This window comes from Eulemur rufifrons, chromosome 10 (assembly GCF_041146395.1).
Source record: "Eulemur rufifrons isolate Redbay chromosome 10, OSU_ERuf_1, whole genome shotgun sequence".
In the NCBI taxonomy this organism is placed as follows: domain Eukaryota; kingdom Metazoa; phylum Chordata; class Mammalia; order Primates; family Lemuridae; genus Eulemur; species Eulemur rufifrons.
This window is the reverse complement of record NC_090992.1, coordinates 28255965-28278071: the sequence shown is the minus strand read 5'-3', so window position 1 is coordinate 28278071 and position 22107 is coordinate 28255965. Positions and strand designations below refer to the sequence as shown.

General features: G+C 45.3%; 1 protein-coding gene across 1 annotated transcript in view; it reads left to right on the top strand.

The window, feature by feature from the left end:
- GALNT10 (polypeptide N-acetylgalactosaminyltransferase 10) overlaps positions 1 to 22107 on the top strand; it is a 184086-nt gene that overhangs the window by 86122 nt on the left and 75857 nt on the right. Inside the window, exon 3 of the mRNA XM_069483903.1 lies at positions 1480 to 1618. Coding sequence (XP_069340004.1) covers positions 1480 to 1618 — 139 coding nt within the window. The remainder of the gene's footprint in view (positions 1 to 1479; positions 1619 to 22107) is intronic.

The following is a 22107-nucleotide window of genomic DNA, read 5'->3' as shown; positions in this document are numbered from 1 at the left end:
TGGCCTTCAGACTCCACTCTGCCCAGCTCCAGGGCCTGAACTCTGCATGGCACCCCTGAACTGCCCTCCTAAAGCTTCCCTCCGTGAGCACAATGCTCCTGGTCTTCCTTTGCCGCTTGCTGCATTTGTGTCCCTTGCAGAATCTGACCTGGCTTCTAGTCAGCAGTGTCTTCTTAGGGAGCATTACAAGTTATAGACAGTGGAGGCTGGCAGGGTCCCCAGCCTCAAGTTCCTGCCGTTGTGGGTTTGGTGCTAGATGCCCATTGGCCTCCTCATTTCCACCCCCCTCCTCTTTTCCTGTGGCTAGCACCGCCAACCCGCACCTGTCCCTAACACAGTCCTGTCACTCGTCCGACTTCACTGAAGTAGCCACAGCCCTTGGGCTCCGCCTCTCAGCTTGCACCTTCCTGGCAAGCTGATGTTGTCAGCGTTTACTTTGCAAAGCAAATGGGTGTTGCTCAGACCATAAGCCCGGAAGGTGAGGTGGTATTTAATCAGCTGGTTTTATTGCCGTTTCTTCAAGATGTTTACGAACGGCAGATTCTTGAGCCAGTCTTGCAAGGGTTGGTGTGGACCTTCCCACTCGCCATGCACACACCCTAGAAACCCACAGAATAATTTCCTGGAGCACCAGGAACTCTTCCCGCCCCCCCCCCCCCACCCCACCCCCGATGGATTGTGCAGAGAGAGGAAAGCTGGCACTTTTATCCTCCCAAATCTGTGACTCAAAGCAACACTTTTCAGGCAATTCTGGCTTCGGGTAGACAGTTTGCTGGCTTTTAAAAAAAAAAATCAAAGCTGAACTGTCATCCAGGCTGTAAAAAATAATAATAAAATTTTAAAAATGTTTTTAAAAATTTAAAAATCAAAGCATCTTTTATCATTTATGGCAATTTTGATTTTCATATAAAACTTGCCTTTCCTGGAGAGTAATCATCTTTTCTCACATTTATGTAGTGTTTTATAGTTTACAAAGAGCTTTCACGTAGGCACCCTCTCTTTTGACTCTCCCAGACATGCTGTGGGTATCAGAGGAAGAGGCTGGTGTGACTTGCCCAAGGTTGATCAGCTCATAAACAAACGGTGGCCCCAGCCTCCTGTCCGGGTCACTGGCCTCCGAGGGCAAGGATGTCTGGGGCTCCTGACCAAATGGAAGGAGCACAGACCTTGGAAGCCACACGCCTGGTTTGATAACCTTTCTGAGTCTCAATTTACCTTTCTAAGGAATGAGATCTCTCATGTCCACCCTACAGGGCTGCTGTGATTACATGAGCACAGAATCTGTAAAGTGGATGAATAAATGTGTGTTCCCCTCCCCTCTTGGCACTCCCCCCTGCAAAATCTGGAGCTATGCCCTGTATCTAAGTGTCAAGTTTTATCTCTGTGGTTTAAGCATATTTTTCATCCTTCTTCCCCCATGCCATACACAGTGCCCCCATAGATGTTATTAGCAACACTGAATTTGCTCTTTGCCTCTAGGAAATGGAGAACAAGGGAGACCTTACCCCATGACCGATGCTGAGAGAGTGGATCAGGCCTACCGAGAAAATGGATTTAACATCTACGTCAGTGATAAAATCTCCCTGAACCGTTCTCTCCCTGACATCCGGCACCCGAAGTGAGTGTAACATCTCTCAGATTGTGGGATCTAAGGATTTCGCTCCTGGCTCTTGTTGAGAATTAAGTAAAGTAACAGGGACATGGAGCACAGCTGGCGGAGACCCCCTCCTGTCCCACAGGCCTTTGTGCAAAGGTTCGCAGCGTGGCGGGGCCGGGGAATGATACCGTGTCTCCCAGAGAGCCAGCCTCCTTCTTCTTTTCAGGGAGTTGGAACATGGCTCTCAGGGAAGTTCAGATTCCAATTTAAAGGACAATTATAGTAATTTTTTTTTTTTATGTTACCAAGACTATTGTCTCAAACTCCTGTCCTCGACTGACTCCCCCGGCCTCAGCCTCCCAACTAGCTGGTGCTATCGGTGCATGCCGTGTGCCCTGCTGCAGTGACTTTTTCAGCCTTCGCTCTCTTCACCTTTTGTGTGTGATGTTTTTCTTTTTCTTTTTTTCAAATCTTTATTTTAGCTATCGTGTGTACTTATAAATTTGTGTCTTCGTTATAAACTATCTCAAATCGTGTTGAGAGAGGACAGATCATAAACAATAACAAAGATGGTAACAATGGCAGCTAACATTCTTTGAACAGGTAGTGTGTGCCAAGCACTTCATTTGTATCATCTCAGGTTGCTGTAACATAGGTCCTGGAATGATGCCCATTTTACAGATGAGAAAACTGGAGCTTAAACCAGGGTCATAACTCACTTAAGGCTATAAGGTGAGTAAGAAGCTGAGCTGGATCTTAGACTCCAACTCCAACTCAACTAAAAACTATTCTCTGGACCTTAAGCTGTCTTGCCTCCCTGGACATTTTCAGTAAGGGTCATTGTGGTGGTGATGATGATTTCTAGTAGAGCTGTTCTTAAACTTGGTGTGCATTAGAATCACCTGGAAGGCTGTTAGAACACAAGATATTGAGTCCCCAACAAGCCCCAGGATGTTGTCCCCCCAAAGAAATCATTTGCTTTCACATCACTTTACAGACCTCTTGACATGGCATGGACAATCATCACTACTTTGAAATGAAGGTGGTTTTTAGAACTACTACTCGATCTTATTGCTTTGTTTTTTGTTGTTGTTGTTATTGTTTTTTGAGATAGAGTCTCACTATGTTGCCCAGGTTAGTCTTTTTTTTTTTTTTTTTGAGACAGAGTCTCACTTTGTTGCCCAGGCTAGAGTGAGTGCCGTGGCGTCAGCCTAGCTCACAGCAACCTCAAACTCCTGGGCTCAAGCGATCCTCCTGCCTCAGCCTCCCGAGTGGCTGGGACTACAGGCATGCGCCACTATGCCTGGCTAATTTTTCTATATATATATATTTTTAGTTGTCCATATAATTTCTTTCTATTTTTAGTAGAGACGGGGTCTCGCTCTTGCTCAGGCTGGTCTCGAACTCCTGACCTTGAGCGATCCACCCGCCTCGGCCTCCCAGAGTGCTAGGATTACAGGCGTGAGCCACCGCGCCCGGCCCCAGGTTAGTCTTAAACTCCTGGGCTCAAGTGATCGATCGTCTCATCTCAGTTTCCTGAGTAGCTGGGCCTATAGGCACGTACGGCCATGCCCAGCTTTCAGTAAATTTTGATAACTGTATTTCAGTCTAATTAGTTTTCCTTACAATCTGGTATACTTTATTTTATGCATTATGAGCATTCCTCCATAGTTTTTCCCATCCTGCAGAGGGGCCCTTGGCATCAAGGTGAGGAACACCTGTCACAGGTGGACAGGAATCAGGCTAAGGAGGCCCCAGGCACCTCTGTTACCAGCCCACCGAGCCAGCCAGCCAGCATCCAACTTACTAACTGTAAAGGATGTCACGACAGCCAGGGCTCCCGACGCCCACCTTTCTTAGAATCGCCAATTGTAGAAGCTGACTTTTCAGAAATAAGTTGACAGATGTCTCGAAGAGCTTTTCTTTTATTCCAGAGGGGAATCTTTCCCGCAGTTTGACAGCAGAAATGTGTGAGTAAATTAGAGCCACTGAGCCGCTCACTCCCTTCGGTTTCTTTTAGCTTAAACAACTTCTCCAGCAGGAGCTGAGGTTTATGTTTGCCTTTTATTCCTTCAAACTGAATTTTGGCAACAGCATGTCAAGAACAGGATTGAGGGGCTGTTTGTTTGTGCCAGCTGCCTTTGCTTCCACCAGAAGCTGTGCTGGGGAAACTCGCAGCCGCAGAGAACGGAAGCGAGGCAGTTTGGCCCAGACTTGCTGGGCTTGCAAGTGGGAGGCGGCCAGCTGGCTCGGAGTGGACCTGCCCTCCGCACCTCCTGCCAACTGAGCCTGAACAGAGCCTGGCTGGTGGGCTGGCCCACTTTCCCGACTCCCTGAGGAGCCCTGCTGGGCTGCTTGGCAACTAAACATGGAAGCCCCTCCAGAGCACAGGGCTGATGCAGGGCAGAGACTCAGTTGCTGAAGTGCCTGGGGTTTGTAGATTCTTGTGCAAACCCTGCTGCTTGGGTGGTCAGTTTCGCCCATGCAAAGATTATCCACAGTAGGAATGAAAGCAATCTACAATTCTGACCTGCTTTCTCCATTCCATGGGTTTAGCTTTAGTCATGAGTGAACCTGAATGGAATCTTTGTTGCAATAAAAGGCCCCAAGTCTACCAGATTCCTGCTTCCATGCTCATTCTTGCTTTTTCCTTTTTGGTAAATTAACATGGTTAATTTATGATATGTGCTGGATTTCATCAAAAGAATTTATAAGCTCATGTTGTTCTAATAGGCTGGTATCCTACTGAATACCTTTACATCCCCTAACAGAGTACAAAGTAGAAGCAACAAGAAAGGAAGTTACAGACTATTACCTGTGACAAACACATATTAAATACATAATTTAGTCTGGGCGTGGTGGCTCATGCCTGTAATCCCAGCAATTTGGAGGCCAAGGCGGGAGGACAGCTTGAGTCCAGGAGTTCAAGACCAGCTTGGACAACATAGTGAGACCCCATCTTAACAAAAAAATAAAAAATTTAGCCAGGTATGGTGGCATGCACCTATAGTCCTAGCTACTCAGGAGGCTGAGTGAGTCAGGAGGATTGCTTAAGCCCAGGAGTTCAACATTACATTGAGCTATCATCATGCCACTGCACTCCAGCCTGGGCAACAGAGCAAGACCCCATCTCTTAAAAAAAATAAATAAATACATAATTAAGTGAATTAATACATAAAAAATGACAACTTACCACCATGGGAGGTTTAAGTTAACTAACCACATTTTTTTGTAGTAGTAATAATAATAATAGTGCCCCAATATAAAAAAAATACACATAGACATTAAAAATGCTATTTGGGCTAAGATGGCGTAAGAGGAACCCAATTTACCCCCTGCCTAAAACAACCAAATAGATAAATAAATAAATAAATGAAAGGACAACATATATGAAGGAGTGGTTTTTAGGAGACTGAACATCAGGCAATGAAGAACAATAATCCCTAAGAGATGGGAAACAAATGAGGTGAGCCCTATAGTTAGCCCAGCTTGTTGCCTTGAGAGTTTCCAGGCCATGGTGTAGAGAGAGGGAACCCAGGCAAAGCCCAGAGGACTTCCTGAGTTGAGGAGATGGGGCTGAAAGCCCGGGGAGACTAAGGGAGCCAGAGTTTACAGGACACAGTACTGGAAAGGGGAGAGAACTACAGAGATCTACATAAGGTCACTTAGTATTAGTCCCCTCAACTATTCAGTGGATTACTGATCAGCATATGTCTGTAAGGAAGTGGCCTGAGGCTAGGAAAATAATTACCTAAAAGGGCTGGAGGGAACAGTGCCTAGCGCTCACTCAGGGACAAAAGTAGTGCCTCTTCCCACCACCCAGACTGGAAAACTTCGTAATTCATAAGTCACGGGGAACCTGGTAGAGAACTTAGAAGAGTTTTGCCTTAGCAGGGACTAATTAGCCCTAGACTAAACAGTGCTCTGGACCAGCCTAAAAAAAATCATAAATTATTACCCAAAAGGATTAAACTGTTTCCAGTTAGCATAATGCATCCCAGAACAAAGCTTGAGAATACTCATAGAAATACAAAAATATTTAGCACTAAGCAATGTGAAATCCAAAGATTACCAGGCATGCAGAGAAGCCGGGAAACATGACCCGTAATGATGAGAATAATCACTCAATCAGAACCAACCCAGAGTTGACACGGATGTTAGAATTAGCAGAGAACACTAAAAAAGTTATTATAGCTGTATTCCATATGTTTAAAAACTTAAGTAGAGATGTGAAAGATATGAAAAGACCAAAATCAAACTTCTGGAAATGAAACCAACAATGTCTAAGATGAAAAATGCACTGAGTGAAATTAATGATAGATTAGATATTGCAGGGGGGAAAAAAAGATTAGTGAACTTGAAGACATAACAAAAGAAACTACCCAAAATAAAACAGAAGAGAAAAAGAATTTTAAAAAATAAAAAGAGCATCAGTGAGCTGTGGGACAACTGTAAACAGTCTAATATTCATGTAATTAGAGGCTGCGAAGGGAAGTAATGTCTGAAAGTTTTCCAAATTGGATGACAACTATAAAACCACATCTAAGATGCTCAAAGAAACTCAAGCTCAAGAAACATGAAGAAAATGACATCAAGGCATTGCAAAATCAAATCATTGAAAACCAGTGATGAAGAAAAAAAAAAGTTAAAGCAGTCAGAGAAATAAAACGTGTTATATACAGAGGAACAATGATAGATGACAGGAGAATTCTCATTGGAAACAATGCCAACAAGAACATCTCATAGCCACATCTTTAAAGTACTGAAAGAAATCTCTGACAACCTAGATTTCTATACCCAGTGAAAATATCTTTCCAAAAAAAAGGGATACCAGATGGAAATAGACATCTTTATTCACAAAGAATGAAGATCACTGGGAATAGTAGCTGTGGGTAAACATTAATACATACTATCTTTTCTTATTGTTTAAATCTTTTAAAATATAATTGACTGTGTAACCAAAAGTAAAAGTAATACATTATTGGATTTAAACAATATGTAAAAGTAAAATGTATGCCAACATAAAGGTTGGAGGGGAGAAATGGTAATATGCTATTGTAAGGTTCTCATACTGTATGTGAAGTGGTGTGATATCATTTTAAGGTAGACTGTGATGAATTAAAAGCTATACTATAAACCCTAAAGCAAGCACTAAAATAGCAAAACAGTTATAGCTAATAAGCCAACAAAGGAGATAAAATGAAATCTTAAAAAATACTCAGTTAATCCAAAAGAAGGCAGAAAAAGAGAGACAAGGGAACAAAGATCAGAAAGAAGAAATAGAAAGCAAATATTAAGATGATGGACTTTAACCTAACCATATCAATAATCACATTAAATGTAAATGCCCTAATCATTCTAGTTAAAAAGTGGAGATTGTCAGATTGGATAAGAAATCCAACTCCATGCTCCGTGCAAGAAACACGCTTTAAATATATTAAAGATACAAATAAGTTAAAAGTAAAAGATAGAAAATATAAACCATGCTAACACTAGTCAAAAGAAAGCTGCAGTGGCTGTATTAATATTTGTCAAACTAGATTTCACAGCAAAAAAATATTACCAGGAATAGAGAAGGTTATTTCATAATAAAAGGATCATTCATTCATCAGGGGGATATAGCAATTCTAAATGTTTATATATCTAATAAGAGCTTCAAAATACATGAAACAAAACCTGTTAGAATCCCAAGGAGAAATAGACAGAACCACAATTATGAGATTTCAACACCTCTCTCTTAACAGTTGATAGAATAAGTAGACAAAAAATCAGTGAAGACATAGTAGACTTGAACAGTGCTATCAACCAACGTGACCTAATTGATATTTATAGAACACTCCACCCAATAACAGCAGAATATTTATTCTTTTCAAGTGCATATGAAACATTTATGAAGCTAGATCATATTTTGGGCCAGAAAACAAGTCTCCATAAATTTAAAAGGATTCAAGTGATATGAAATATCACTCTGACACAAGGAAATTAAATTTATAAATCAATAACAGAACAATCTCTTAAAATTTTCCAAAAGATTAGAAACTATATAACTCACATATGAATAACGTACAAGTCAAAGAAGAAATCAAAAGGAAACTTAAAGTATTTTGACTGAGTGATAACGAAAACATAATATATCAGAATTTGTAAAATGTCACTAAAGCAGTACTTAAGGGAAAATTTGTAGCACTCACTGCCTATGTTAGAAAAAAAGAATGGTCTCAAATTGATGATGTCAACTTCTACTTTCAGAAACTAGAAAGACAAGAGCAAATTAATCCACAGTAAACAGAAGAAAGGAAATAAAAAAGGTCAAAGTAGAGATCAATGAAATATAAAATAGAAAAACAGTAGAGAAAATCAATGGTTCTTTGACATGCTCGATTAAAATTGGTTAACTTCTAACCAGACTGATAAGGAGAAAAAGAGAGAAGACACAAATTACCAATATTAGGAATGAGAGAGTAACATATACTATAGTTTCTATAACTACTAGGAGAATAATGGGGGGATACTCTAAACAACTTTGTGCCTATAAATTTAACCTTAGTTAAAATGAATTCATTGAAAGACACAAACAACCAAATCTCACTCAAGGAGAAATGATTAACATGAATAGCTCTATAGCTATTAAAGAAATTGACAGTGTAGTTAAGAACCTTCTCCTAAAGAAAATTCTAGGTCGAGATGAATTCACTGACCAACAATTTCAGAAATAATGCCAGTTCTTCACAAACTCTTCCAAAAAATGAAAGAGGATGGAGTGCTTTTCAACTCATTGTGAGGCCAGCATTACCCTGATACCAAAACCAGACAAAGATATATTAAAAGAAGAGAATATTATACACCATTAATCCGTCAGGAATGGGTTGAGCAGGTGATATTATCATCATCATCATTATTCACTTTTTTCCAATCAGCAAACAGAAGAATCAAGCGGTGATGAGGCGTGCCAGAGTCGCACAGGTGCACCCTGAGCAGTTGTATCTAGAGTCCAATTGGAAATGGATTTACTATCATGGTTTGCCAATCATTGCAGCATCCAAAACACCCTGATCAAAAGGTGGGGAATTGCAAGGAGGGAGTGACTATGAGGACATAGCTTTCTGGGCCCAGGAGAGGTGGCAGCTGAGGTCCTACTCACGTACCACCACCTTCCACTCATGATAATACGGCTTTGGCGATGCTGAGTTTGGCTTGAGAACCAGGAAAACCTGATGTTTATAAACATCCCAATAGGCAGAAGGGGAGTCTTCTTAAATGGTGATGTAAGCCTGAGCAAGAAAGAGCAGGGGTTTAACAAGAATTGAGCTTTCCTGACCTGGAAGGCATCGCCAGCTGTGCATCCTCCTTGGGGGACCCAGAGGGACCCAGAGGAGCTGTTGGCAGAACTGCTGCCTGGGCTCTTGGGCTCCTGCCCTGCATGGCCACCTCTCTGATGTGCCCAGAGATAATTAAATCAGGAACTTAATCTAAGGTGACTGTGTTTGTTATGGGCTCCTTTTCTACCCTTCCACCCCCAGTCTGCAGCTCATCTGAAAGGCAGCCAGCCCCTACTGAGGCTTATACTGAAATGCTCAAGAGAGAGACCCTGCCTGGAAGAGATTGCAAGCCTATTAATCATTTGAAATTGTCTCTGCAAATCATTCAGTCATTCAGCAAATATTTATTGAGTGTCTAGTATGTGTGTTGACTGTGTGGTCTAGGCCCTGGGGAAACAGCAATGAACAAAAAGGCAAAATTTCCTTCCCTCCTAGAGCTTACATTCCACTGGGCATGAGAGTGAGGGAGTTATACTATAAATAAATACACTGATTTTTCAACTGGCGATAAGTAATATAGAAGGAAAAAGAAACAGGGTAAGAGGTAGAGAAAATAATAGGAGTGGAGTATATTTTGTTTCAGTGGTCAGGGAAGCCCTCTCTGATAAGAACATGACCTGAACAGAGATACGAAGCCATGAGGGTCCTAACAGGGAAGTTAACTGGGGAAAGACTTCTACAGGGAGAAGAAACACAAATGCAAAGGCCCCGAGGCCACCATGCTTGGCCAGTGTGATCAGAGCCCAGTGGTGAAAGGGATGAGAAGTTAGGCTGCAGCAGTGTCTGGTGGTGGCCAGGGCTCATGCTGGGACTGGGGCTTTTACCAAGCTGAGTAAAATGAGATGCCAGTGGCGGGTTTGGAGCAGAGAGCAACATGATCTGATTTTTATTGTAAAAGGATCACTTTGGTTGCTATTTTAAGAATAGATATAGGCAGCCAAGAGTGGAAGCAGGGAGACTGGTTAGGAGTAGGTTCCAGCAAGGCAGAGGAGAGAGTGACTCAGACCACGGTGGGAGTAGCAGAGTAGCCACAGCCGTATTCTAGATATACCTGGAAGGTGGAGACGACAGGATTTACTTACAAGAATGTGGATATGAGGATAAGAGAGGAGCCAAGGATAACACCAAGGTTTTTGGCCAGAGCAACTGGGGAGATGGAGTTGCCATTTACAGAAATGGAGACAACTTTGGGAAGAGCAGGTTTGGGGGAAAATCACGATTCTGATTTCAGACAAGTTCGAGACACTATTTAACATCCAAATGTCAATGGCAAGTAGGCAGTTGGATAAAGGATGCCATTTGTGTTGGGAAAAATGCAGATGGTAACCGGATTCTTTTTTGAGTTGCTGTGTTTTTATTGTGGTTTTAATTAACTCACCTTCCTTAAATAGCAAGAAATTCCCGAGACATGACAGACAGTAATTCTAAAAATGACCCAAGACCAGCCGGGGTCTGTGCGTGCCGCGGGATAGAGTCTACATGCAGTGTTCGGGTCACAGGAAGAGTGGTGCCCACAACCTTTTGCCCTTTTTGATGGGAATGAATGATGGCAGTCTGCACCCAGCCCCACCCCCACGGTGCAGAGCAGTTTGTCACACCTTCCGTGGAACAGTGACAGGCTTGGAAGACATATTTAGTACTTATTAGCAGTTTTTACCCTTTTTATCATGATTGGAGTGTTAGAGTACGTTCGCTTGACACTTTTATAATGGAGTACTTCAGTGTAAGATTAGCGCCCCAGAGCTATTTGGGACTCCGAGGGTGATGCAGAGGCCCCGTCTTGGCAGGCTGTTAGCGAGGCAGTTGTGGGAGGGCAGGGCTTGAAGACTGAATGATTTGTAAGTTGGGAAAGGAAAAAGGTTTTTGAGCATCGTTTATTTTTTAGGAGACTGAAATCAGCTCTCTTCCTCTGAAATTAAATGACCCCCTTCTGAACAATGGTGTTTCTTTCAGGATAACAGTTATTGATCCATTGGACCCAATAGTAGGACTTAAAGGTGTCCATAAGCCTTCAAATGAAAGGGTAGCCAATAAAATTTCTCAGATTGACTTCTTTTCTCTAATTTTTGAAACAAATGTCAATGAATTTAGCCCTTGGATTGGAATTGTGGAGATGAATGGCTTATAAGCAAAAATGGCAGCCTGTTGACTAAAAATCATTTGGTCATCCATCTCCTACGATTCATGCTAGGTAAAAACCACGCACATCCATGCGACTTGATACGTGGTTTGTGTTCTTTTCTTGTTTTCCTGCAAAGAGATGCAGTTTCTAAGCCTTTTAGAAATGGATCCTGTGTTCTCCATGAATAATAACATCTCGCATTTATCAAGCGCTTTTATTTATTTATCAACGTGCCAGGCATTGTGCTGAGCCCTTTGCCGGCCTCATCTCACTTGTTTCTGCTCTGAATTTTTGGATGATGATGATTTATTTCTTTCTTTCACGCTCAATATCATCTCCTGGTTTCCAAAAGCACGATTACAACCATTTTGTGGCTCCAGCCTCTCTGAAACTGTCTGTATCGAATGGGGATTCCTAGCTCTGTTTTACAGATGCACAAACTGAACCTCAGAGAAGGTCAGCTGTTTGCTGTGGTTCACACAGCTAGTGGGAGGCAAAGAAGCCTCAACCTGGATCCGAGAGTATGTTCTCTCCATTGTGTCATTCACAAACTGAGACCCCCGTCTCACAAAGGAGAGAGACATTTTAAAAGTCTAATCCTCTGTGCATGAAGGTTCTTGCGCCAGGCGTAGCGAGCAGGGTTTGCTAGAGAAATCTGGCAGGCGCAACCACCAGACTCCTCCAGTTGCATTTCACTCACCAGGCTGAAGGTAACATGTGCTTGCCCAGGAGCAGACAGATAGCATTCAGTAACACTGGGTACAGAGATGAGCTTGATTTCTAAGTCGTGTTGGCCTCGAAAAGGCTTAAGGAAAAAGACAATAATGACTGGAAGATAAAGGTAATTATCAATTCCCTCCCTTCATTAAGATGGAATCAAGGGCAGCATGATGATAAGATAACAGAACAGCTCAGTTTGGGAGCACTCTTACATAGAATAGAGCATGATTGCTTTCTGACGGTAAGCCTCCTTCTCCACGCCTTTTCTGGGGGAAGAAATCAATAGTCCCTTTTCCTTCTCCACCCCCTCTCAGCTCCCCCAACACACACGCTCCAATCCTAAATCTGCCCACGCAATGAACGGTAACAGTTTGGTATATAGCTTTCTTTAGTTTTTGTCTTTGCTTATACAACATATACAGACATATGAATAAGGTTTGGGGTTTTGTTTCGTTTTACAAAAATGTGGTTATGCTATATGTATTTTAGTTTTGCTTAATATATTATGGTCATGTTTTTAAGACATTTCTAATAGCTGTGTAATATTCCACCGGAATATAATCTATTCAACAATTCATTTGTAGACAGACATATGTGCTGTTGCCAGTTTTTCGCTTCTGAAAACATTGTGGCAAAGACATCCTAGAACACATATCTTTACATTTTATGTCTTCTTTTCTCCTCTTTCATGAATCATCAAGAACCTTGGTATCAAAGTCCATTTCCTTCTAACGACTCTGTGCCTGGCAGCTGGCGCCTCACTGGGATCTGAGTTGTGGTCCTTATGGTGGTCGTTTTATGCCTTATATACCGTATTCATTAACCAGGGCTCCTCCTTCCTGCTGTCAGCCTTGGTTTAAAGTTTGAGCACGTGGAATCCACTGCGTGTTATGTCTGTAGGAGGACCAGACGTTTTGTCATGTGGGACAGTGGTGGGAAGAAACTGTTCTTAGATTTTTTTAAAAAATTGTTGTTTGTATAAACATCTTAAAACTGGATGTGATCTGAACAATGAGGTTTCCAAATCGTTAAGTTCAAAAGGTGAGGAAAAGACAGCTCAAGCCAAGATCCTTTAAATACTGCTTATATCTGACATTTCTGGTGCAAGTCGGGGGGTGCAGAACTGATCCACTGAGGGTGCTGAGGTTCATAATTAACAAGAGGAAAGCTCTGTGCTTCTCCTAGCTGTCTACCAGGGAGAGGGAACAGCAGAGGTGTTGGCTGGCTCTCAGCAAAGCTTCCCCTGCAGGGAAAAGGGCCTTCATAAAGATGTCAGCCTTGGCCATGCTGTCACACTCATCTTTCAGCTCCTCTGCTTCCAGCCAGACCGTGTTAAAGAGAAAAGTCAGGGCCCATCTCATCCCCCAGAGGAAGGTAGAAAGGGCTGGGGGCCGAGCCCCAGCTGGGGAAGGAGGCTTACTGTTGTGGGTGTCAGGAACGTCTGGAGGGAGGATGGGGGCACAAGGACTTTTCCCACCCTCCCCACTAAGACTCAGTTTCTTCCTTTTGGTCCAGAGCCTGGAGCTGTTTATAACTTCCACTTAGTTAGCTTCCTGGTGGCCCAGGCCACTGGACATAGTCTTTCTGAGAATATTGCATTATAAGGGACTGTCCTGTATACAAAATAGAGAGGACAGAATCCCAGAATTTTGAACTTAAACCATTTGCCGGAAAACGCCCTGCACTGTGGCCTCTGTGAAGTGGACACCGCTATTTACGTGCCAGGGGCTGTGCAGGTGCATTCACGTATGGTACCTCTTTCATTCCTGTGACAGCCCTCATAGGAAGGATTTATTTCCCCGTTTTACCCAAGTGGAAATTGAGACTGAGGGAGGTTAGGACTTTCCCACGGTGACACAGCTGCTAAATGACAGAGGTGGGATTTGAACCCAGATCTGAGTGTCTCTTCAGCCTACATCCCCTTCCCTCACCACACCTGCAGTTGCATCCTCGGGAAGTCCCCTCCCTAGAATTCTTACCCTTGGACCAAGAGCCGCTATTTGAGATGTGGATATGCTGTCTCTCTGTGACCCTGGAAAGGTCCCTCCCCATTCTGGGCCCCAAGTTCTTCATCTGTAAAACAAGGAGCACAAACACAATGAGAGTCAGCGCCTTCCAGCCAAGGTTCCCATTGCTGAAGCCTTCCGGAAGCCCCGTGCCCTTTCCTGGGACGGCCAGCCGGATTCGGAGAGAGCTGAGATCAAGAGCATTCTCTTTGCTGTGAGTCCTCCACCTTTACCCACCTCTGAGAACAGCTCACTGCTGCTCCCTCCACGTGGCTGTTTTAAATGTATTGTCTCCCCTGGCTCTCGTGACATTCTTAGGACACTAATGTCCCCATTTCATAGACAAGAAAACTGAAGCTCAGCAGGGGATGGGAACTTGCCTGGGTCTCGTGGCTGCAGAGGAGCAGAGTCAGGATTTGAGCCCAGGGCCAGAGCGTTGCTGCTTCCTCAGCACATACGACATCGAGTATTTGTTCCGTTGGCTCGCAGTTCAGTTTGGTCTGTGGAGCTGTCACATGATCGGCAATTGAATGTTTGTTCCAGTTCTCCTTAAAGTGGTTAGATTGTTCTCTTTCAAAGTAGACTCGGAGAGAGGATTTTTGTTGTGCTTCCTTTGTATTTTGACTTCTTTTCTTTTATATTCCAGTGCTCCAGCATTAAGGCCTGAGGGTGTGTCTTAAGGGCTAGTATATTAGATTGATCTTTGTGTCCAGAGAGCTCAGAATCCTTTAGGGAACCTTAAATTGGGGGCTGTTCGGTCACAAATGAGTTACCTCCCGTCCATCCCACAGCCTCCCACCCACCACAGCCCTCCACTCGTTCTCCTTCTCCTGTTCTGTGAATGAGCAGAGCTCTCCTGCAGAGAGAGAGAAAGAGAGAGAGAGAGAGACCCCCTTCAGATCAGAGGTAATGCCTGGGCAGCAGTTCTGCCACTTTGTCCTTCAGAAGCCATCATTAGGTGTAAAATAGATTCATGTGGCTGAACAGGGCTAGAGATTATCCGGTTATATCAGCAAGGGGTCTCCAGCTGCAAGTAGCAGAAACCTAACGCACGCTGACTTAAGAAAAGAAAATGTATTGGTTCATATAACTGAAGAGGCTGGGAGTAGGCCTTGGCTTCAGCCATAGCTGGATCCAGGTCCCCAAATGATGCCGGCAGGATCCTCTCTCTCCAACTCTTGGCTCTGTTTTCCACTCTGCTAACTTCATTCTGAGGCAGGGAGCAGTCCACAGCGTGGCTCCAGGCAGACCAGATTTATTAAGTATATCCTCCCGTGTTCAGTTTCAACAGAAAAGAGCTCAGCGAAGATTTACTCTGACTGCCAGGTGACCGTCCCTGAACCAGTCACTGCGGCTGCAGAGGCGTGACTCCGTGATTGGCTGGCCAGGCTCCTGTGCCCACCCTCACGGCAAGGGAGGCGTTGGCTCCAACCACGGGGTACAGCCGAGGGGTCGGAGACTCGCCACGGAAAGAGAAAGAAAGAGAAGGAATGCAGAAGGGACACAAAAGCCTTGCCCCTTGCAGCCATCCTGCTCCCTCGCTGACATAGGGGGAAACTGAGATCCAAGGAGAAGGGACTTGGAGTATTGTATGAGCAAGAGCTAGAAGCCAGGACTCCAGACGCGTACTTAGTTTTCCCAATTTTTGCTTTTTATCTATTCATTCTTCTTTTTGCTCATACAACTAATAGCATTCACAAATTATTCCTATAAAAATACAAATATAGATAAAGGACAGATGGGTTTAAATCTGGGCTCCCTCCCTTACTAGCTTTTTGACCCTAGGCAAGTTTCTTAGCTTCTCTGTGGCTTGTTCCTTCTTCTTTGTAATGACAATAGTAACAATCCCTACCTTGTGCGATTACTGTGACAGTTAAATGACTCAGTGCATATTAAGTGCCTACAGCTCTGCCAGGCATATTGGAAATCCCCAACAGATGTTTTCTATTAATATAATCGTTATTGTCATCTTCTACCTTATTTTTTAACTGCTTATCAGTATTCTGTAGTTCGAATTGTTCAGCCTATTTAATCTTTCCCTAGTGATGGACGTGCACTTTGTTTCTGCTCTTTTCACTATTTGACACAGGGTGTCAGCGAACACCCTCAAACCTGCCTCTTTGTCCTCATGCTGTGCACTTCTAGCTAAACTTGGCCCAGTCAGGGTGGAGACCTAAGTAGACTGTGAACCCAAAGCCAATGGAAGGGCTTGTGCAAGGGGTAAAATGTTTCCACCAGGTCTTAGCTGTAAGATTCTAAACTCCACGGATGTCTCTCCTTTCATGGTACCATTGGGGTCAGATATTGAGCCAAGAGAACCTGAGACTGCTGTGCTGGTAGTTTCACAGTGCTGTCACTTGGACCTTGTGCAGGGGCATCACTCTGCTGATACCACCCTCAGAGAGGCTCTTCCAAGCGTCCCAGGAGGCCACGCTGCCTCTGGAAGCCCACAAAGACTTGGACACCATCTGGGATGGCGGGAGCAGAGGGAGAACACAAAAAAGTTCATGTGGTGTATGCCATATTTTAGAAACAAACACACATGTGCAGAAAAGTACACAAAAGACGACACATCCTAAATGTTTAGCAGAGGTCAGCCCTCCGTTAGCGTTGGGCAGAGGGTTTGCTGTTGTTGTTAGTTTTCCTTTGAGCTTTTTTGTGTCTTCCAGACTTTTGTGCTTAGCAATTATCATTTTTGGAAAAGAAAACAAAACTCAAGCCCAGTGCAGTGACTCAGGCTTGTAATCTCAGTTACCCAGGAGGCCGAGGTGGGAGGATTGCTTGAGTTTGAGACCAGCCTGGGCAACATGGTGAGACCCTGTCTCTAAGTGAAGTATCACAAGAATGGAAAAACAAGCACCACATGTACTCACCATCAAATTGGTATTAATTGATCAACACTTAAGTGCACATATAGTAATAACAGTCATCAGGTGTCAGGCAGATGGGAGGGGGGAAGAGTGGATGGGTATATTCACACCTAATGGGTGTAGTGTGTGCTGTCTGGGGGATGGACACGCTTGAAGCTCTGACTTGGGTTGGGCAAGGGCAATATACGTAACCTAAACATTTGTACCCCCGTAATATGCTGGGGAAAAAAAAAAGAAAAAAAAATACAGCCAAAGGACCTGAACAATTAAACAAAGAAATACAAGTGGCCAACTTGCATGTAAAGTAGTATTTATCCCCATTAATAATAAAATAAAGGCAAATTTAAACTAAAAAAGAAAATATTAGCTGGGTGGGGTGATGCATGCCTATAGTCCCAGCTACTTGGGAGGCTGAGGAGGAAGGCCTGCTTGAGTTCCAGACCAGCCTGGGCAACACAGCAAGACCCTCATCTCAAAAATAAATAAATAAATGTTATTTTAAGTAAATACTACTTGGATTTGAGGCCTGGATCCAACTCAACTTACCCCTGTGGGCCCCATTTTCTTCATCTGTAAAAAGGGGTTAACACTCCCCAGTTCATCCCCCTCCTTAGGGTGTGGTGTGGATTAGAGAAGAGAGAAGGCAAAGTGCTCTCAAACCCATCAGGCAGGAGTAGCTATTGCCTGGCCCGCTGCGGCAGCCGCGCCCGGTCTGTTTGCTAGGGGGGCAGTGCCCGAGAGTCCCCTTCCTGACACCACATTTTCTGTGGCTACTTTCTTAAGGCATCAGGGAAAAGGATGCTTTTCCAAAAGAACTGGGCATTGTCCACATCCAGTGTTGAGCTTTCAAGACACTGTGGACAGGTCCTAGAATGGAGCTGGGCAGATGGGGGTGTCCCTGGGGTGGGTGGTGGCCTTCTATCTTCCGCTCCACCATCCCCAGAGCCCCTTTGTCTGCTGTAATCCGAGGCCTAAGAAGAGGAGGAGAGAGGGGCTTTGCATGGTTCTCAACAGGAAGGTGGTCTGTGGAGCCAGGTTCCCTGCTGGACACTTGAGAGATTCATTTGAGCACGTCACACAATTGTTTATTTAAACAAAGGGTCTCTACTAAGCTGGGACCAAACTAATGAGTAGTGCTCACAGCAAAAGTAGAATTGAAGGTTTGTGTTTATTTAGTAAATAAATGAACAGATAGAGGAAGGAGAGAAAGGGAGTAGATTTTAAAAAAAGACAGCACACGTTCAGGGCTGCGATCCAAGCTGAGCCTTTTAGTTGAGTTCTGAATAATCTTTAATTCCATAATTGAATTAAATTAGACATGAATTTAGTCTATTGTGGCTTTGTCTACTTCCCTTAATGCACGATGGTGTTTGTGAATCTACTGGCGGGCTGTGGGGCCCAGCTCTGGGGTTGGAGAGAGGCAGGGCTCTTTGCTGGGGAATATTAATAGCTGTATTGTGTTTTACCTGTGGACCCCAGACAGTTTATTACAGCTACCCCCCTCCCCACACACACACACAACTTTGCTTCAATCAAACACACCTCCTGTGAAATTGGATGGAAGGCAGAAACTTCTGCAGAAAGCTAGATATTGCCGGTCTTTCTTGGCTGCAGAGGACTCGGCTGAGTTAAGGGAAAGAGATTTTTAAGAAGGGGTGCTTTCATTTATTTGAGAAGGCCGACATAATGAAGTTGGAGAAGGTTCCCAGAGAGGACCGGCTGAAATGATCAAAGGGAGTAGAGAGGTGGGGAGAGGGGCAGAGGAGGGCTGCGTGGGGACTGGATAAAAAGACCGCAGCGAGATGAAAGAGCAAGAAGGGACATGAAAGAAGTCTGGAAGGTCCCAACGGTTAGGAGAGACTGACCTGTCCATCAGAACCTGAATGCTGGAATCAGAGGATGTTCGCCCAGAGGGAATGAGCTCACCGCCAGAATGCCAAGGAGCCCTTCCTGCCGGGACTGGAAGGGTTAAATCAGGACAAAGTGGGGGGCACATCTGCCCCTCCCACAGCTTCCCTTGGTGCCTGACCCATATTTTCCCCAACATTTCTTTCTGAAAAGTATCAGATGGACAGAAAAGTTGGAAGAATTGCACAGTGAGCACCCAGGTTCCCGCTTTCCAGATTCTATAGTTACCGTCCCTCTACTTACTTGATCACGTCTCTGTCAACCTTCTCTCCATCCTTCAATCTGCTGTACTTTTTAGTGCATTGCAAAGTAAGGTGCACAGAGACCCTGGCCCGTTTTGACAGTTGAACAGTGGATTGCAGTGGCATACAAAGCAGAGATTTTGTTGCTACACGCATTGCCCCAAGATGTCTCAAATTTCCCCAAAAGACATCTTACCAGTCTTTGGAGCCCCCTCCCATGATGCCTTTTACTTCTGGACTCTCAGATTCCTGCCTCTCCAGAGACGGAAGCAGCCGGAGCTGCCGTGGTGTGAGGCTGTGGACAGTGGCGACAGCCGTGGGGGCCGGAGGGGACCTGCCTTATAGAAGGGGGCACCCATTGTCACCTCCAGCCCGTTGCTGCCATGTGAGACTCTGGGGTCGGTGTTGCCGAGTTTCAAGAAAAGCCAGAAGTGAGAGGTTTTGTGTGTAATCTTCTACTTTTTAAATGTTTGCAAATAATGTCTACATACTGGGCAAAAGGGTATCAAGGACGACTCCTTGTGTATTGGTTTTCTATAGCTGCCATAACAAATTACCGGGAATCTAGAAGCTTAAACAGTACACCGCACAACGTATCCTTACCATTTTAAACAAAACACATTTTGAATTTACAGCTCTGTAGGTCAGAAGTCTGACATGGATCTCACCAGGCTAAAATCAAGGTGTCAACAACAGAGCCATGTTCCTTTCTGGGGGCTGTAGGGGAGCCTTGCTTGTCTGGGTCGTTGGCAGAATCAGTTCTGAGGACCGAGGCTCCCGTCCCTTGCTGGCTGTCACTGAGGACTGTTCCCAGCCCCTACAGGCTGCCACCTTCCTCGGCTCATGACCCCCTTCCTCCATCTTCAGAGCCAGCAACAGTGGGTTGAGTCCCTTTCACACCTCAAATCTTTCTTGCTTCCCTTTTTTGGGGGGGTGCGGGGCACAGAGAGACAGGGTCTCGCTCTGTCACCCAGGCTGGAGTGCAGTGGCATCATCACAGCTTACTGCAACCTCAAAACTCCTGGGCATCCTCCCGCCTCAGCCTCCCGAGTAGCTGGGACTCCAGGTGTGTGCCACCATGCCCAGCTAACCCTTCTCATTCTTAAACCCAGACAGAAAGGTCTCTGCTTTTAAAGACCCTTGTGATTCCATTGGACCCACCTGGATAATCCTGGCTCCTCAAACCCATCTTAAGGTCTTTAACCTCAATCACATTTGCAAAGTCCCTTTTGCTATGTAAGGCAAACACGTTCACAGGTTCTGGGGATTAAGGTGTGGGCATCTTTGGGGGCTGCTACTCTGTCTACTGCATCTGGTTTCTGGCTGGAGACACAAGGTGGACAGTTGTTCCTTCTGAGCCTGCCTGGTCCTCAGGTCCCCTCTGCTGGGCCCTGGGAAAATACCTTCTCCTCCCATTGGAGTCAATGTCCTCAGCCAGAGCTCACTGTGTTGGTGCAATGCCTGAAGCACCCCCTCCTCCCTGGACCCCACCCTCCCCAGGCAAGGACAAGAGCATTTCCTGCAGCAGAAGCAAACTGCCCTTCATCAGCAAAGCAGGAGAGAGGTGTAAAGGAAAGAACTTGGGATGTGATGTAAAAAGACTGTAGCTGAGCTCTGGGACCACTCGTTCATTCAGCAAATATTTATTTATTTATTTTTGAGACAGAGTCTCACTCTGTTGCCTGGGCTGGAGTGCCGTGGTGTCAACCTAGCTCACAGCAACCTCAAACTCCTGGGCTCAAGAAATCCTCCTGCCTCAGCCTCCCGAGTAGCTGGGACTACAGGCATGCGCCACCATGTCTGGCTAATTTTTTTATATATATTTTTTTTTAGTTGTCCAGATAATTTCTTCCTATTATTTTAGTAGAGACGGGGGGGGGTCTCGCTCTTGCTGAGGCTGGTCTCGAACTCCTGACCTCGAGTGATCCTCCCGTCTCGGCCTCCCAGAGTGCTAGGATTACAGGCAAGAGCCACTGCGCCCGACCAGCAAATATTTATTGGTCTCAGACTTGCACGCCTGGCACCGTGCTAGGCTAAGCATAAAAGCTCCCTCCTGATGGAGCTCACATTCTAGTGGGGCAGACAGACAAGTAAACACCCAGATGGAATATATCAAGTGTGCTAGGTGCAATGAAGAAAAAAGTGTGTGCTATGAGATTGAATAGAGGTCAGCAGACTTTTTCTGTAAAGGGCCGGAGAGTAAATGTTACAGGCTCCGAGGGCCACATAGCGTCTCTCTTGCACATTCTTCTTCGATTTGTGTTTTGTTTTGTTTTTACAACTCTTTAAACACGTGAGAGTCCTTTTAGCTTGAGGGTCACACAAAAACAGGCTGCCAGATTTGGCCCTCGGGGCCTAGTTTTGGGTGATCCCTGAGAGGGAATGTTGGAAGGGATGTACCTACAATTGGGAAGCAGGGATCGGGAAGCTTCTCTGAGGAGGTAACGTTTGAGCTGGGATGTGGAGGCACGAGAAGAAGCCAGCCAGGCAGTCAGGTGACATATGTCGGGGGGCGGGGGGAGGTGGGGATGGGGAAGGGAGGGGACCCCAGGCACATCTGAGGACGCACCGCTGTTTAGTGGCCTCATTCCTAGGTGGATTCCTTTGCCTCTCTGAGCTTGCATCAGCTTCCCTTCCTCCTTACAAGACCGTCTTGAGCGCTACCTGAGAGACTGTCTGGAGTCTCTCAGAATCCAGGTGTGGTGGGCAGAGCGCTGCTCCTGCCCTCTAAGATGCTTGCCCCCATCACCGGGGACAGGGCTGTGCCACACTGTGGAGTGCTGTAGCGCTGAGGATTCCACCTCGCCTGCCCTGAGTCCCAGCACGTTCTACTAAACGGGGGTGGAAGCCCTGCCTTGCCTGCCTCTTGGGGCGCTCGTGAGAATTTGGATGTGAAAGTGATCCGTGGGGATCAGGCTCACGGTCGAGAGGGCAGGCTCTGGGGTGAGGGCCGGGCTCGGAGCCTGCCTGTTTCTAATTGTGCGACCGAATGAGTTTTTACAACCTCTGTGCTTTGGGTTTGTCGTGTGTGCCCAGGGAGAGTAGTGAAGCACTCCCTGCAGGGGTTCTGTCAATGTCGTGGTGAGGAAGGTGGCGCTGTGCCCAGATTCCCTCTCCAGCCCTCTGTTGGGAATAGGGGCAGCGGGCGGCTCACAGCTGTGCTTCCCATGGGGCATTGCCCTTGGCAGCAGGGAGCTGCCTTGCTCAGGGCTATTCTTGGATATAAAGGCCTGGCCACGACGACTTGAAAAGGCCATCTCAGTGAAAGAGCTCCTGGTAAAATGGGCTGAGGCCTCAAACGCAGCCACATAGGGGTCACCTGC